Source organism: Megalops cyprinoides, chromosome 14 (genome assembly GCF_013368585.1).
Source record: "Megalops cyprinoides isolate fMegCyp1 chromosome 14, fMegCyp1.pri, whole genome shotgun sequence".
Taxonomy (NCBI): domain Eukaryota; kingdom Metazoa; phylum Chordata; class Actinopteri; order Elopiformes; family Megalopidae; genus Megalops; species Megalops cyprinoides.
This window is the reverse complement of record NC_050596.1, coordinates 32,497,080-32,514,955: the sequence shown is the minus strand read 5'-3', so window position 1 is coordinate 32,514,955 and position 17,876 is coordinate 32,497,080. Positions and strand designations below refer to the sequence as shown.

The 17,876-nt window shown below is 43.1% G+C and overlaps 1 protein-coding gene across 5 annotated transcripts in view; it reads left to right on the top strand.

Annotated features, from left to right (window-relative positions):
• The window catches only part of grb14 (growth factor receptor-bound protein 14), a 56,385-nt gene extending 39,797 nt beyond the window's left edge, over positions 1-16,588 (top strand). For 4 of the 5 annotated variants that reach the window (XM_036545405.1, XM_036545407.1, XM_036545409.1 and 1 more), the window contains 6 exons: positions 5-67; positions 1,707-1,823; positions 2,302-2,371; positions 2,751-2,838; positions 3,430-3,523; positions 3,764-5,457. In XM_036545405.1, the coding sequence (XP_036401298.1) occupies positions 5-67; positions 1,707-1,823; positions 2,302-2,371; positions 2,751-2,838; positions 3,430-3,523; positions 3,764-3,910 (579 nt within the window). In that variant the 3' untranslated portion in view covers positions 3,911-5,457. Of the gene's footprint in view, positions 1-4; positions 68-1,706; positions 1,824-2,301; positions 2,372-2,750; positions 2,839-3,429; positions 3,524-3,763; positions 5,458-16,568 lie in introns of those variants that run through there. The other variant, XR_005005449.1, reaches the window with a different exon arrangement.
• The last annotated feature ends 1,288 nt before the right edge of the window (positions 16,589-17,876 follow it).

The window sequence follows — 17,876 nt, the reverse complement described above, 5'->3', positions numbered from 1 at the left end:
GCAGTATGGGATGCAGCTTTACCAAAACTTCATCCAGCCACATCAGAAGCAGAGAGCCTCACCCATGGTAAGCATTCTGCATCTTCTCTGTCTCAACTCTGGATTAACAGCATAATATAATAATACATATCTAAATATAATTTGCTATTGAAACAAGCATACAAACTCAAATGCCCAGCATTTCATGCCTATAGAACTGGATACAGTGTTTCTGTTGCTGTAAAGATGTTCTTCAGTGGGCGTGGCCCTGACCCAAAATGCTGGAGTGAGCTGGGCCAGGAGATATTCCCCTGCACACTGTGTCTCGCTGGAGTGTGGGCTGGCCGGGCTGCCTGAAATAGCTCCATTCTCATGCTGCAGTGAGACAATGCTGAGCGAGTAAACTCTCAGGTTTATTTTGGGCGGGGGAGAATGCCTGAGCAGCCGCGGCGCTCCCAAAATAGCCGCCCCGCGAACCACTCCCAGTCTTAGCACCTCAGTGCTGTGGCCTCACTGCCGGGAGGGGGGGAGCGGGGTGCCCGCGACAGCACAGGGTCATGGGGCTTCTGTGGGGCGGGGCAGGGTGGGGCAGGGCAGGGATTAGGCCAGGGTCATGGGGCTTCTGTGGGGCGGGGCAGGGCGGGGATTAGGCCAGGGTGACAGGACTGGTGGAGGGTGAAGGGTTCGAGTTCCCAGCAAGGAGGATTGGCATACCTGAGTGAAACACTTGACCTGATTGGCTCCAGTAAAAAAAAAAAAAAATATATCAAAAAAATGGATGTCATATTTAAGTTGTATATAGGGCACTGTGCTACACTATTATAGTGCTACGCTATTATAGATAATATAATAGTGTAGCACAGTGAGGGCATGTCACAGTCACTTACTGTAAGTATTGTCTATTACCTGTTTGGGTGCATATCATGGCATCACATTACATATTACATAATTGCTTAAAAGTCATGCAGGGGTGACTTACATAGATTGCATTTCTACACATAGTATACATGTATATACTGATGGATGTGATACCGAAGCACTTCAGGTGTGTGCTCAAGGCTATAAAAACAGAGCTCTGCGTGGGAATTGAACCTGCAGCTCCAGTTCCTGCCACGCTACTGACACAATCACGTTTGGCAGGTATACAACAGGTGTGTTCACACACTGGTCACTGTCGCAGAGTTCAGGGCTCCGTGTACTGGATACTGAGGAGAATGTTCAGTTATCTGGAGAGAAGGAGGGCTTTCTGTTAGCGTGGGAGTTTATCAGAGAGCCAGCAAATGTAACAGCTTAAACAGAGTCTAGCAGCAATCCTGTTTTACCCTCGTCACCACAAGTCCACCAGGCTCCATCAAAGTATTCCATTTATTTTACTGTTTATTCCCTTTTCACACCCTAGGTGGCAGCACAGTACCACAATCTGAGCCATGCTTTCCAAACCTCAGATTCAGATCAACTGTAATGAGTAATAATTTTGGGGGGACTTTAGTCCTTTCTCACACAACATCGTGAGGATGACAGTTGCTGAAAATCATAATAAAGGAAAAAGTAGCACTATATATTACATATAAATGTACATATTTTGGTTTTATTTAGTTGAAGTTGAGGTCAAACCCCATAGCTGGTGGGTTGCAGCCCTCCCCCCCGGTCCCTCTGTAGTGCTCTCTGAAAATAAACCCTGCTGGTCTGGGAGACTGATGATGCAGGGGTCGTGTTTTCCTCTCCAGAGAAGCATCTCGGAAAACTCCCTGGTGGCCATGGACTTCTCAGGAAACAAGACCCGAGTGATCGAGAACCCGTCAGAAGCACTGTCGGTGGCCGTGGAGGAAGGGCTTTCCTGGAGGGTGAGGCGCTGATTTGCTTAAGCCTGCACAGCAGGCCAATCGCATGAGAGTATTGTACAGCAGGCCAATCACGTGACCGCATTGTACAGCAGGCCAATCACGTAACAGTGTTGCACAGCAGGGGGGTCTTATCCCACATACTTTGCGTGAGAGTTGTGTACCCAGACACATATCTAAGTCCAGAGTAATTTTCCCTCAACTTTAAGCCATTTATCTGAAGCATGTTTTTAAGTACTTACAAAATATTATATATTCTGCAGTCAATGACAATAATGAAATATTAAAATGGCTGCGCAAGAAAAAAAAACAACACTAGCTTGAGTTAATGCCTCAAAGTAAAGGGCAAAGCATTTTGTAGTTACGTTGACAGGAGGCCAGGGTGATATTGTTTCAGACTCAGAGTATGAAAATATTTAAAGTGAAACCTTCTGCTGGTTGTAAAAGTATGTCTAACACTTTAAACCTATGTGTTTCTTAGAGGAAGAGCTGCCATCGGCTGAGTTCTCATGGGAGTCCCTCCACTTCCCAGAGTCCGATGTCAAACCTAGGTTAGTACAACAAAGTCATCGCTCTAGCATGCGCTGTGTTATTCACAATGTCTGTCAAATTTACGGTTGCACAGCCAAGTTATTACTCTAGAGTATACTATTTCTAAGAGCTGTATTACCTTGTACCCTCTGGACACAGACCCAAATGAGTTCTTTAGAGTTAAGATTAAATATACCTCATGGTTTCTGTGAATCTGAAAGACAACCCCTGCCAAGCGTTTCTGTTTTTACACGAGTTCACAATCACTGAAACAGGGGAAAGAGGATTTGCAGGCAACAGTGCCTGTTAAAATATGTTACTCAGATTCAGAGCAGTTAAGGCTGTCCTCCAGGCTAAGGCTGGCTAAAACGTTGGCTAATACGCTGGTCTTTGCGGCAGCTATCCACAGAGCGCAGCCCTGGTTCCACAGCAAGCTGTCCAGAGAGGAGGCTCACCGTCTGATCACCGAGCAAGGTCTCATTGATGGGTAGGTGCCTTATTTAAAAGGAGAAAGCATGGGACTCCCGAGGGGTTCAGACAGCAAAGGCGCTCACTCCTTAACACCATCCGAGACCTACAGCCCAAAACATCACACGATTCCAGCCTGAGCTGTGTCATTAGCCAGTACTGACTGAGACTCCACAGCGCCAGGAGGGAATGGCTTCCTTCTGCCTGGGTAGCGTGAGCTTATTTTGGCCAGGGATCCTCGTCTCACTGCTCTACAGCGCCCTCTATAGGTCCCTCAGCAGTAATAAGTGAGAGATTGCAGCAGCTGTCCTCCAATCATTGTTCACTCTCCTGCAGTGCATTGTGGTACTTGTAGTGTGAAAAAGTGTGTTTTCATTTCTTACTCTCATTGCTACAGTTTGTCATAAAGCTTGTTGATTTCTGCAGAACGTGGAGTGTAACACAGAAATCAGGTGTGTTGGCCACCTCCTGTGTGGAAGGTCTATCTATAACCAGTCTGGAGATCCTCCAGTGTCTATATCTCCTGTTGACAGAGGCATGTACAGAGGCAAGTAATGTAGAAATATACATTATGGGACCTACTGACTTCAATTCCCTGCTTTATTTTTAGGGTTTTTCTTTTAAGGGATAGTCAGAGCAACCCCAAGACCTTTGTCCTGTCACTGTGTCACGCCCAGAGAATCAAACACTTTCAGATCCTGCCTGTGAGTATGTTCCCCCCTGCCCAGGCCTCTGCCTGCTCTACTCCACTCCTCTCTGTCTGATCTTTGCACACTAAGCAACTGTGCTTCCCCTGTGTGTGTATGTGTGTGTGTGTGTGTGTGTGTGTGTGTGTGCGCGCATGTGCGTCCATGCGTGTGTGTGTGTGCGTGTATGTGCGTGTCTATGTGTGTGTGCGTGGGCGTCCATGCACGTGTGTGTGTTTTTATGTGCGTGTGGAGCAGGTGGAGGACGAGGGCGAGCTCTTCTTCAGCCTGGATGACGGTCACACTCGCTTCACTGACCTGATCCAGCTGGTGGAGTTCTACCAGCTGAACCGCGGCGTGCTGCCCTGCAGGCTAAAGCACCACTGCGCCAGAATCGCCCTGTGAGCCAGGGGGCGCAAGAGAGCTGCGCGCGTGGGAGGAAACCAGCACATGCTGTGCCTTGGACACAAATCGCACCAGAACGAGCGCAGCCCAGACCCTCCAGACACCACCCATTCCTCCAGCCTGGCTCTCCTTCTTGGCAGTTCCTCTCTGAGCTCTGAGACGAGAACATTTTCAGATGGACAGAACAGGCAAAGCTATGAGAATGAACTGTCAGGGACACTCAGAGTGCGGGGTACAGGTAGGCTAATATGCAGCCAGACTCCTCCCCTTCACACTGACAGGCCTGAGAGGGCCAGCCTGCTGGGAGAGGATAAAGGAGAGGACTTACGAGCACAATGGCCATACGTACTGTACACATCCAGCACCAGTCAATGTACTGTATATAACGTAGATCTCAGTTTGTTTGCATAATATATCAGCACATGGGGCTTTGCATTGTCAGTGAGACTGAGGGAGCGCTAGCACTAACTTCAGTCCGGTAGGAAGCCGAGCGGGATCACCGCCTCTGAAATAAACCCGGTCAGACCTAAAAATCCACAGCTCCTCTGCTGCAGTACAATCAGTGCTGCCCCACAGCCACGATCACTGTGTGCGAGGCGGTGTGGAGGAAGTCAGCCTGCTTTTTTTTTTTTCCTTTTGTTTTCGGGGTTCGCGGGCATGGAAGCGTCAGGTGAGAGAGAGACCGCCTGGAGCAGGGTGCAGGGGGACGCGGTAGACACCCCCCCCCCCCCCCCCATTTCTGCTTCGGCGAGCTTCTGACGGCTCCACTCGCACGCTCGCGTATCAACTCCGTTTATCTCGTGGGTAAACCGGCCTTCGCTTGTGGTTTTATGTACGTCTCAGAGTATTCAGGTATTTTATAACCGTGATCGTTCTTTTCATGAGATGGCTGGCAAGGATTTGATTTGATTTCCATGAACTATGCCTTCTATAGTTAAGGACACACAGACACACATGCTCACACACACACACACACACACACACACACATATATATAAATAGTATATAAACAAGCTGACTATAGGGCATGTCACACTCACACGTGTCACTCACTTGTACTGTAATATGTGGAATGTACTGATTGTAGCTGAATCCATAGCATCTGTGCTGTTCCCCTGTTTGAGGGGATTGAGGGGAAGTTGTTCAGTTGGTTACATCTGTAAGATTCAATTCTGAAGGCAAAAGAACTGCTCTCTTTGTCTAAGTAAACCACATAAGCACTGCACAACATGAGCACTGCACAAGCTGTGTGTCAAATTTAAAGAAGATCACGAGCAGCACTCTAATCACTGAAATAATGTCATCTGAAACACCACTGTCCAAAAAATAAGAGGCACAGCTGCTTTGGCTGTAAATACCACTGGAGGACAAGCTATCCAAATAAAAGAATATCCAAACCTTTTGATGCTAAAACTATTTTTAAGACATCCAGACTGTTGCATTTCAAACCTACGGGAGGCGCAAAGCCATGTCCTCTCAGTGAATGGGTGGAGAGGTTCATCTTTCTCACAAACTGAGAACAGTGCATTGAAAACAGTAAATGAATGTGACAGACTGCAATGTTTTGTATAAATCAATGTGAATTTGCACTGTATGTGTTCTGTTTTGTAATTTTTATGGATTTAGAATTGAGCAAACGTATGTTTATAAAATGTTTTTCATCCATGATAAAAAAGGATTGCTTTCAAATGGTTTTAGTTGACAATTTAATGGCACTGTAGCTTAAACACTGGAAACTGTTCTAATTCTGATCATTGATATTGACTGTTAAAGACTGTTAAAATATGTTGAGTTGTTCAATGCTTGCAGTTTGCATTCTTCTATGTGTGGTCAGGTATGCTTTGCTTACATTTTATATGGACCTAAATAGCCTAAGATGTATGTAAAATGACCATGCACTGTACATATAATTGAATGTCTTACATAAAGCTTTCTCTGACATGCTCTTTATTTCCTAAATCTGCATCCCTTGTTCTCTTCTCCTGTCTGCCTTGTATAAAAAGCCACTGCTGTCTTATGTAATAGTTTAGGAGATGCCAGCTACGCTGTTGCAGCCGCAAAGCTGTTACATTGCATCAATGTATTTGCAAAATGGAGAGATCATGTTCCACAACCCCAAAATATTATTATTATTATTATTATTATTATTATTATTATTATTATTATTGGGCCATCATGAAATTATTGACTTTTTAAAAAAGTTTTAAACTACCGGTGCAATGTTTACATATTTCCCAATTTATCATTCTGATAAAATATTCACATCCTGGCAATATAATATGATATAATTACGTGTTAATTCCCACTGTTTGTACCAATATATTTGAGACTTTATCATCACTGGGTACATGTTTGTGTTTCTCTGTTCCAGTTTTCTCCGGAGACAACAATCTGATGTGCATCCGTGATGTGTAAAGTAAATTTAATATTAAAATACAATGAAGATAATACAGTTTTACATCACAAGAACTTTAGACTCATAGGTCCTCCATGAAATACAAACAGTAATTCAGCATTAACAGATACCTGTATAATGTCTGAATATTGTCTAAAGAGGACAGGCAAAACTGATTTTAAAACGTTTTTGATTTAGTGTTGCCACTAGATGGCAGAAGAGGGCTGGCTAGAAGAACATTCTCTCACCTTGTGAAGGCTTCGTTTGCTGATATAACAGCTCTCCAGCAGCAGGCGTTGCTGTTCTCGGAGACTGATAAATTACGTACACAGGAAGTATTCCTATCCACTCATCATTTTTGGGAATTACTGAGACTGCTATTAACAGTGAGATAAGTAAACAATTCAATTGTTATCAAAATAAATTATATTTTAAAGTGTTCACTACAGTAATTAAGTTCATTGTATCAGTTTTATGCTTCAGAGAGCTTCAGATGGATACACTCTATGAATATTTTTGTATTGTACGATATCTATTTTTTTTTCAAATTCAGACTTAATCTTTTGTTCCAGATCATGCTTCAAAAAATGGCCTATTTTTGCTTCAGTTTTTTAATTCAAAATTTAATTTAAACAAATCCTGTTTTTCTTTAATGCACTAATAATTTATTGATAGGAAGATTTAATATTAGGTCAACTCTGAATTAAGGTAATCCCATGCGGATGGTCTTAAAATGCTGTTCTATATAAAGGTAAAGATCATCTTTGCTATGACTGGGTGTCTGTGACAGCAGTTCTTCAGTAACCCTTGCTAACGGGAACGGCTGGATGAGCTCTGTCCGCACATACAGGTGCGACACCATGTTCTCCCCTCTTTTTAGCATGTTTAACGTCTGGCCGCTGGGTCTGCACGCGCGTCTGCGCTGTCTGTCTGGGAGCACCTTGCAGCGGGAAACGGGCCCCTTCTGCAGGTTTGGGGGTGTTCGGGACCCTCAGGTGCGCCTCCGACATCGATCCCGCTCTGGCTGCAGGGGGAGACAGCGGCGGCGTCGGGCGGCTCCTCCTTTAATGAATTCCTGCAGCCAGACGGAGCTGAAAGCAGCCGGTCCACGGCTCTCCCTGGCCGAGGCCAGCCCTGGAGCACCGCACCGCTCTGAGGGAGGCGCACCTGAGCGCGTGGCGGGTGGCCAGGTGACCCCTGAGGTGCTCTAACAGGGCCTGTTCTGCAGAGACTGAAGCCCCGGGGGCAGGTCAGACAGTGTCACTGCTCTGGCCACTGCCACCAGAGCACTGTCACAGATGTAAGTAAGGTTTGTGGGAAGGGAAGGCAAAAATAACACACATACACACACACACACACACACACACACAGACACACAAACGCAAAAATACATACAGACAGGCAGACAGAAACACACGCATATACACATAGAGACAGACAGACAGACACACATGCACATACGTACGCATACACACATAGAGACAAACACACATGCATACACACAGAGACAAGCACACAAACATATGCGTGCATACGCGCACAATGCAAGTGCACACATACATATACACATTCACACACCTAGTCCGAATACACTCACAAAGCAAAAGAAAAAAAAAACTCGCTCCAAGTTTACAGACTGTAAGAGCTGAATGTTGCCACAGACAGTTCTCCAGTGAGCATAAGGGCTTTACTGCTGCAGACGCTGGTGGGAATTATGCATATCTGGGTGGAACTATGCCAACACAGAAAGCCAAGTCCAGCACTGTTTTTCAAAAAAAATTCAATTGTTTCATTAAGAGAGAGCAAAGGCTTTCAGAAGACTGCATTTCAGATAAATCAGTGAGATGTCCAGGGAATAGCCAGGCGAGTATCTCTGTAAATAAATGGCATTTATCTGGCTATAACTACAAAAACAAAAGCAGCAAATGAGAAGAAAAGGAAGAATAATAGATTTTTTTCACATAAATTTACATAAGTAACCATTTTCAAACCAAGTGTCTTGGTACAAATAAATACTGAAAATGAAGAAATACTGTACCCTTTGTAAAGTTGCAAAGATTAAAAGTCACCAGACGCTGATTCATACTACATGAAAACATACATTTGTCAGGTTTCCTTTCAGGTCTTTGATACAGAATGTGTTGCAGCATTGCACAAACCAAAAAAAACCCCACCCTTTTTGAGTAAAGGCAATTTAAGTAAAAGGATGTGATTTTTTTAAAATAAAATATATACATAATATATTTATACATTTATATTAATTTATATAATATAATTTATAAATAATGTACCTATCACTTATACTTTCTGCACATGAAAGGATAATCTAAGGATAAAATCTGTTTAATCTCTTGCATTTGGTAAAAAGGCAGCGAATGTGGCATGTACCAGTTTTACTCACTTGGGTCTTTTTTGTTCTAAAAAATCATTCTTTGTGCTAAACTTTCCCTTTATTCATAAAATTAGATCAGTGAAATAGGTTGAAGTGATAAATTGGATTACTGTGCGAAAGCAGCATGAACTAGCAGTGGTGATCTATTAAAATGCATGGGTTTGCGGGAGGCCCCATTAAAGCAAAGTCATTATTAAATAATGCATGAAAGTGGACAGCCGCCCACATTGTTCTTATATGACGCTGCATAAAACTCGTTACCCATCTTTTGCCAAACCGCCAGCGGAGACATTAGCTCGAGGAGGGGACATGAGCAATATTACTGTTGCACCAGTGGCAGCCTGGATTCGCACCCCGTGACATGCCTGTCTGAGATAACGTATGCGCAAAGGCCAAGCAATCAAAAGCAGCGGGTGGTTCACCTGCTCAATCAGCACGCAGTGGGCGTTTCTCATTACATAAGGGACAAGTGGGTAACAAGCAATGCCTCTCCCTGCAATTAAGGGCGGCCTGTACTTATCTCACTTAAGCACACAGTTGTCACCAGGCGTGGGAAAGGCTGTCTGAATGAGACCAGCTCGGCACACGACCGGTGCACCAGCAGCAGCTAACCGTGCAAACCTCAGCGCCAATTTACGCACTGATGCATTTCTCATCCAGGCCCATCATCGTTCCATCATGGGCCATATTTCACTGACTGGCAACACACCATGCATTATCAGTTACTGTAAAATTATTGATGACTAGGTTGCATCCTGTAGAAAAATAAAACAGTTGGTTTACATCAAATTCCAGGGCTCACATTAGTTATTTGTGGATAAAATAAATCAAAACAAAACAAAAAACTTTTTTTGTAAATTTAATTACAATTAAGTTTAGTTGAAAATTTGTTAAGAGATAGCTTAATTGAGGATTGAGCATAATTCTGAAGGTGTTCCCAGACTGGCATTAATGTGCAATATGTGCTGGAGTCAAAGCCTCATAGTAAAACCGAGGAAGACTTAATTCAATTCCACGTCATAAAAGTAGGTCTATCTCACATTGGTACTAGATAAGAGCTACAAAATGCATTTATGAGCACTACACAACACTCATAATCACTACATAAACATCCATAAAAACCTGTTAAATGCCAGCTGACATACACTGTCATGCTGAGGCTGAAGTCTGATGTCCTAATATCTGAACAATATGGTGTCACTCACTTTGAGTGGTTTGATTGTAAAACTATTTGCTGATTTGTGCAGTTTTAAGGGTCATTAATCTTCCCTCAAAAGTCCAGTTACAGGTGTGTCACAAATGGCCTTAATGTTTACGTTTGTAAACGTAAGAGTCAGTGCCAAGGTATTTTCAAGAGCAAAATAAAGCCATTTTCTGGGCTTTCATTCAAAATGTCATATTAACATAAAAACATACCAAACATTCTCATTTTGGTTATTGGGAAAGTTGACTTATGCATTTGTGTCCAAACCTCTCCTGGAGGGCTACTTGCCCTGCATGTTTTAGATCTCTCCCTGCTCCAACACAACTGATTCAAATGATCAGTTTGTTATTCAGTAGCTTCAGGAGTTCATAATGAGTTGATCATTTGAATCAGCTGTGTTGGAGCAGGGAGAGATCTAAAACATGCAGGACAAGTGGTCCTCCAGGTGAGGTTTGGACACCCCTGGCCTACAGCAGACTGGTCCTCGGGTATTAGCGGAATGGGTCTGGCAAAGGGTTTTCAAAAATTTTAACCTGGAGAAGAAACCATTTGATGTTACATTATTGTCATTTAGCAGATGCTCTAATCCAGAATGATTTATGAAGTGCATCAAATAAAGTGGCATTATGAATCGCTTTAGGTCTCATTTTTTTAATTATAACAAAGTATTCGCTGTTTCTGGAATTTTTCAACTGCTGCTTTCAACACATAGAGCATTATTTAATATAGGTCTCCATTCCAAACTTGAATCTAACATTCAGTGCGTCCTTAGTGGCCCCTGAGGGGAAAAAATCGAGGGAAAAGGGAGACAGCCAGCCCAACACCAATAATAAACCGTCAGACGAGTCGTTCCTTTGGACAATCACATCGAACATCGGCGATATGGTACCCATTACATTCACATAGGCGATGCTTAGAAAAAGAAAAAAAAAAAACGCTTTTGCTCCCAGATAGCATTCCTGCTAACTTCACTGGGTGATGACCTCCAAGTGCTCATGTATATTGGTTCTGTTACTAGCATTTGCACATATCTGCCGCTTGCAAAAACAGGTAACGTCGCAAAATCCCCTGCTCGTTTAGTCGAAAACAACCGAACGAGCCAAATCGGCGCAGTGGCGGTCCATTTGCACGGCCATTGTAAAATAGTATTTGTTGCAAACGAATGGAGAATTGTGCATGTGATTTAAAATAATTAGGGTGCGCACGTGCAGGCCTGATGTTACTAATAACCCCACAAACCCCGTCGGTTTGTGTTTCCACAGACTGTCACCACCTCCTGAATTAGGCGGATGGCGAACGTCGTTACACTGTTTTTGCTTTAATAATCTAAGGACCAGAGGGTGTAAACTAGCCTTTAGAGCTATGAAGACACGTGTGGCTACAACGAAGGGAAGTATTGCTGGGTGCACTTAAGTGTAAGTAAAACATTTCTTGTCGTGCTTTAAATGTACATCATTTATTGTTTTTAATATTAGTTTACTGTGCATTTAAAACAGGGAGCTTTTACGTATTATTGGCACTACCGCGATTCCCCTTAACCTATTTCCCAACGACCCGAATATTGTCTACCATGCTTTTTCCAACTGTAGGGCATTTGGGATTTATGTGGTGCATTCTGGGAATTGGAATTGAAATAGCGTTTCCTTGGCCTACAGTAACTCACCAACAGGCCAAAACAGTACAGTTTATAGATTGCTGAAAATAACAGTTGTATAATGATGAGGTTTTATAAGATTGTGTTTACAGAGCACTGTTCATGTATTTGTAAGGCTTTAAAGTGAGAGGGTACCTCGCTCATCCCCACAGTGGAGCACAGTTCTTGGTGATGCACAACATCCATTTTGATGCTCACTACAGAGTAACTAAGGTGGAAAGAGAGGTATTAACTTGCCAGTTGTCATGTCACATTAATTATACCAGCCCATTTCTACATGTCTGCCCTTCTTTTCCAATATTCTTCTTCTCAATATTAAGAAATAAAACCATTGAGTTATGGAAATTACATATGAAACTGACACAGTCAGGATTCAAGGAAAGGATTTGCAAAGAAAGGGATATTCAAATAGTTATAGGCTGGGTCATTGTATGTACTGTAAAATATGCAAATGTGCAATTATTTATTTCAGTTCATATGATATGAACAGAATGTTCATTGGTGTTAAAAATGGATCAAGACACCTACAGACACATTTAGAATAACTATTGTGTATCAATACAGAAAGGATTCAAGGAAAAAAGCACTTGTCAGTCCTTTCCTTTAAAGCCTCAGTTTTAATTTTTCAAGGAACACTCATTATTTTGTAAAATAACTAACTGCTCTGGGACTATGCATATTTCTTATGTAATATTGAAAGGTGCTGTACCTCTGTTGAGGGTATACTGGAAGATTAAAAGATCTCCACAATACTGAGTCTGTAAAGCTGAAATTGTAGCATTGCAGAGACACACGGTGCTTGTTTAAAGTGTAATAATGCCTTGCTTTTTTTCCTCTGGAACTTCTGATAGATTGTCTCTCAGCTAATTGCAGAGTTTCATTGTAACATTTCTCATCTGCTCCCTAACCCTGGCTGTTTCTTTTTTTTCCCTCTTTCCTCGGGTCTTACGATGGGAGGACAGTGAGTCCCCGGCTTTTTTTTAATTACAAGGCGAACGCAGACACTCATCAAATAATGGATATGGTTTGCAATTTCCAGTTTTAATAATCAATTACTGGAAGTAATTCTCCATTTAGTCACAGGAGAGTCGTTAAGTCTCAAAAGACAAAACGCGTGGAACACGGCGATGTCAAAAGCTCTATTTTTACCGTCCGTGAGGGAGGAGACTGTTCAGTTCCTGTGCTTTCTGCCACCCCGATTCCGCTGCAAAGTATCTCATTTAGACCTGGCATATTAAAAGTTAGCTCTGCATAATAAGAAGCAGAGGCCTATCTGGCAAATGGTGACCTGAGCAGCTATCCACTCTCGGCCTGAGAGAGAGGCTGCCGCATTTTAAAGCAACAGTCTATTTTCTGGGGTTTTTTTTTTTTTTGCTTTTTAGACGGCGGAGAGTTGGTGCAGTGCCAGATTCTGATATTTCATGCGGTAGCTGCCAGGGCTCCAGACGGCTGTGGATCTCTGTGGCCTGGTGAGGCCCCTGTGGTCTGTGTGGTGCGGTGAAGGTGGTTTTCTCTTTAACATGCAGTGCAGTGCTGTTTTCAGTGGCGCCGCGGGAAAGTTGTGGCTGTGTTTCTTGAAAGTGGCCCTGTTAGAAGGGCAGTTTTCCAACATTAAATTACATTACATTATTGTCATTATTTAGCATGGATATTTACTGAGGAAACTTTGAGTTAAATACCTGTGCCTAGGGGTACAGCAGCAGTGCCCTAGCAGGGAATTGAACCAGCAACCTTTCGGTTGCAAGCCCTGCTCCTTACCACTCTGCTACACTGCGGCCCCATGGGAGATTAGCATGGAGGGAGTGATTCCTGCTTGTGTCGGACCCCGGTGAGGGAGACCTCTTCCTCTCCCCATCCCCCGCTGAAAAGAGGGAACTTCATCATTGCTGAAGGGTGATAAGGGGAAAAAACAGGTTAAGCTGGGCGTCTGTGCGATATGCACTTGCACATGTATATACTGCTCATGAATAGGAGAAAGGTGGGTGTGGTAAATATGTTCCAGGTTATTTAGATATGGCAGAAAAAGTAAAAACTTTTCTGGGAGTCCACTGTGGTCCCAGATTCTGTCTGAGTTTTTCAGATACTGTGGAGGAAAACAGCTGGCTTTTCAGAGGGCTGAACCAGCATCTTTTAATGTATTAGTTGTATACGTCTTAACTGGATCCCAGCCTTATGGTGAGAGACCCTGAATCGACAAACCAGAAATCTGTGCGTTTGAATTCCAGACAGGGAGCTGCTGCAGCACCATTGGTTAGCCAGAATTCCTTCAGCAATGTGTGGATGGTCCACTATGTACTATGTATGTAGTGCAGGTGGATACTGGCATTTTGTCAAAACAAATAGGTAATAATACCACTACTACCACCACTACTAAGAATAATAGTATTTGCCATCCCAAGATTATATAGTAAAATAGGACAAAAAGGTTGTGGAAATGTATATTTTAATTGAACTGAACTGGGCATGACGTGTACCCCGGCCTGCTGGATCCTTGCCTGCTTGATGCAGTGCAGCTCAGATTCAGCTAATGTGTTTCAGCCACATTCTCGCTGCATGGCAACAAACCAAATCTGCACGATGCTTTATGAGCCTTGCCCATCGGAGGAGGTTTGATTTCGTTCAGGGAACCAGAGCGCTCCGGAATCGCAAAATCTGTTCAATGGAAAACCTTTTCAAAACCCATAGGCTCGGTGTTGATGGTTCACTCTTCAGATGGTTGCTGGCTGTGCTCTGCTCTGATGGCCTGTGTTCAGGGTTAAACGCTGGGATGGACTTCAGCCTAGAGCAGGACATGGGCCCCTCCAGAGCACAGATCCTTCAGTGGCTGGAGTCTGTGAGATCATCAGGAGGACTCCACCTTTGAATGCTCTCCAGCTCTTCGCTGGTATCCTGCAGCCAGCCAGCGGGGTTTGGCCCTGTGGGGAGGCAGGGAGAGGGGGGTTACAGACAGCTGCAGCCACTGATGGACTGAAACGGCAGTAAATCAAACAGCCAGATGAGAAGGGAAGTGACGGGGAGTGGAGTGGATGCAGGGCTGATGGGAAAAAAAGCCCTGCTGGAGGAGGAGAAGCTGTTAGACAGACAGGAAAACTGGAGGGAGCTGAGAAAGGGCAGGAAGATGCTGGCGGACAGAGACACACTGGACAGACAGCACAAACTCAGACTGGTTTTACCATCACACGCCGCTACGCTAAGGATGGGCACGCTGTGTTACAATTTGTGCAGCTAAGCGGGGAGGGTCAAATGCTATTGTTGTCAGACTGATCATTCACTTATTGGCACAAATAAATTCCTTTTACAAATTGAGATATATTTGAGATATATTAGTCTTTTTTTAAAGGGAAAACTTCACTAGAGGCATATGTACCTAGGTACAATTATCTTCAATTTGATTTGTATGAAACAGATTTATTCATTCCTCTCTTTCAAGTGTGTAGTAAAAAAAAAATATTTTTATATATATATATATATATATATATATATATATATATATATATATATTCAAGTGTGTAGTTATATTTTAAAATATAGCTGTTTTATAGCATTGTTTTAGTAGTATCATATTCTTCATGAAATTATTTATGACATTATCTGTGGGTTCATTTAAAGTCCTACTTAAAAAGGACAGTAATTAAACATGAAAATGATCTGTGAAACAATAAATTGTTCCTTTACAAATTTGCAGAAAGGTACATTGGTGGTTATCGTAAGAACATCCTGTAGACTGCCACGTTTTATTAATTCTATAAAAGGGTGGCGGTCCTTGAAAATGAAATCAGTTACATAGCAACCTGCCTGTGAGGGGGACTGGGATTGGGGGATGGGAACAGAAGGGAACACCCCCCCCCCTCCCTCCCCCCCTTTCCCAAATGGGAAACGCTTTTGCTAATGAAGAGATTGAGAATAATATGTCTACATTACCACAGCAAGCCTGGCGTCCTCTTACACAGAGGCAGGCAGGGCACTCGGCAGAAATGAGCTTATTTTCAAATTAACTTCTCTTCAGCAAGCTCTGGGTCCCTGTTGTTACTTTGTGTTGTTCTGTTATTAATAAGGCAGGCGATTAAACGTGCGCAAACGAAATGGTTGGAACGCCGAGCGCAGACTGCTGTGGCAGCCGTCTCATCTCCCTCGTTTGTTGAGAGGTAATTATTGCGCGGAGAACTGAGAGCAGAGCTCCGTTCTTAATTGTACGAAGGAAGAGTGGAATTGAAGATCTGGCTTCTCTCCGTTACTTTCCCTTTTTAAAAATAATCTTTTTATGAATGTAACAAGGAGTATTTCTTCCAACGCTGGAATTCTTCTCGTGCAGTTGACATCAACCCACATCAACCCTAATTTATTCTAGAAACTGTGCTCTTCAAAAATGAACGTAATTTTAAATGTGTGAGCTCAGATATGAATACACTAATATTGAGGACAACCCACAGCAGTGGTTGGGTCCATCAGAGTGATTGGAAACAGTGTTCCCTTTAATTACTTCTTACAAAGCAGCCTTGCAGTGTGCTGGTGACAGAGCAGAGGGCATAAACAGTGAGTCTGATTCAGACCCGCGTGCTCTCTCCAGAGTGCCAATGGAGAGCTCAAATCAGACGATCAAAGAACTGGACACCTGCACATACTGTACACCTACACACATGCACATACAACTGTACACAAATGTACAAATACACCTACACACACACATACAGAAAGCTCATATACAAACTCATACATAGACATACACAGTATACAGACACGCATTCACACACACACACACACACAGGTTGTTATTAACAAATTCACAGATACATATATACACACACATCTCTCATGCACACACAGGTGTGCGCACACATGCACTCAGTCACACAAACATACGTGGAGATTCACACTACTTGCATACAGTCATATGGGCATGCAGACCAACACCCACCTACTCACTCATCCACACACACACCCACACACTCGGTCACACGAGCATACAGTTACACACATGCAAACATGCTCAGTCACACCAACTTACAGTTACAGACACACACACACACACACACACCTCCGCGCTGGTCTCCGTCTCTGTCTCTTCTCCATGGTGTGTGAGTGGCTTGAGTGTGCGGCAGCGGGGCACAGAGAGGGGATGAGGGGTGCAGCGTACACCGGGATTCAAACACCCGATCGATGAACACCCCAAAGCGCTGTTCCTCCAGTGCCGGGAGACGTGGTCCTCCCCACGGTCAGAGGCACTAGTCAAAAATATTCGCAACGCCAGGAGGTGTTTTGCGGAATTGTCGAAAAAATTCGATACGCGGTTGACCTTTCAGTGGGCATCGCACTCACTCTCGATCTCCATCTCTCCCACTCCCAGAGCAGGGGAAAATCAACGAGCGTTCCTCTCTAACGGTTAGCATCTGAGCACTGCACCAGGGTGCACAAGCATTTCTGCTGAATTTTATAAAATATTCTGCATTCAAAACTCTGCCAAATTTCGGTTAGTTAATGAGCCATCTCAACCAACAGTGATTGCATTCCTTAAAGTACAGTTTATATCAATGTCATTGTGAATTTGAGTGTTTATGCTTCTTTGTCTTTATACCAGGGATGATAAATAAAAATGTTAAAATATGTAGTATTCTGAACACATGGCATGCATACCATCAAAAAATCAAATCCAATAATTTAAGAGGTTGCCAATGGGATTTTTTATTAAAAATTGAAAACTAAAATTTTGTGTGATGATGATAATAATATTATGATCATAATTGTAATGTTACATTGACCACATCTTAGTAAAGATCAGGTAGAGAACTGACAACTGACAACATTAAGAAATACCTTTGCGTAAAAAATTTGCTTGAAAAATTTGTTTTCAGCAGCGGTCAAAAATGAAACATGATACTTAAGTTTATTTTTTGCCTTTCTTGCAAAGCTGGTGTGCAAAGCTCTCGGGCAAGCTCAGAATTAGAGCCCGGCCTCATACATGTCTTAGCAGTAAAAGGAGCGTATCAAATTGTATTTCCTTGTCTGGGGTTTACAGAAGATTTTCCCAAGCAGAGGTGACACTGAACACTATTATAGAGGGCTCTGTATATTTGCTGTGATGGTAATGTGCTTAGTGTCACAAATGATCCTTCAGAAATAAACATACATTTTGATTGGTGACTGTGTCTACCTGGGCTGCACTGTGAACGGGGATAAGTCCCTGTCCCATTTTTCATCATTCAGTGTTTGTTAAAGAAGGCCGCTACAGTATCATTCTTTTCACTTGATATTTGCACAGACGGCTGAATGCGTTTCTCTCTCCCTTTCTCCTACAGACACACTCTGTGTCTGAATAATAGAGCT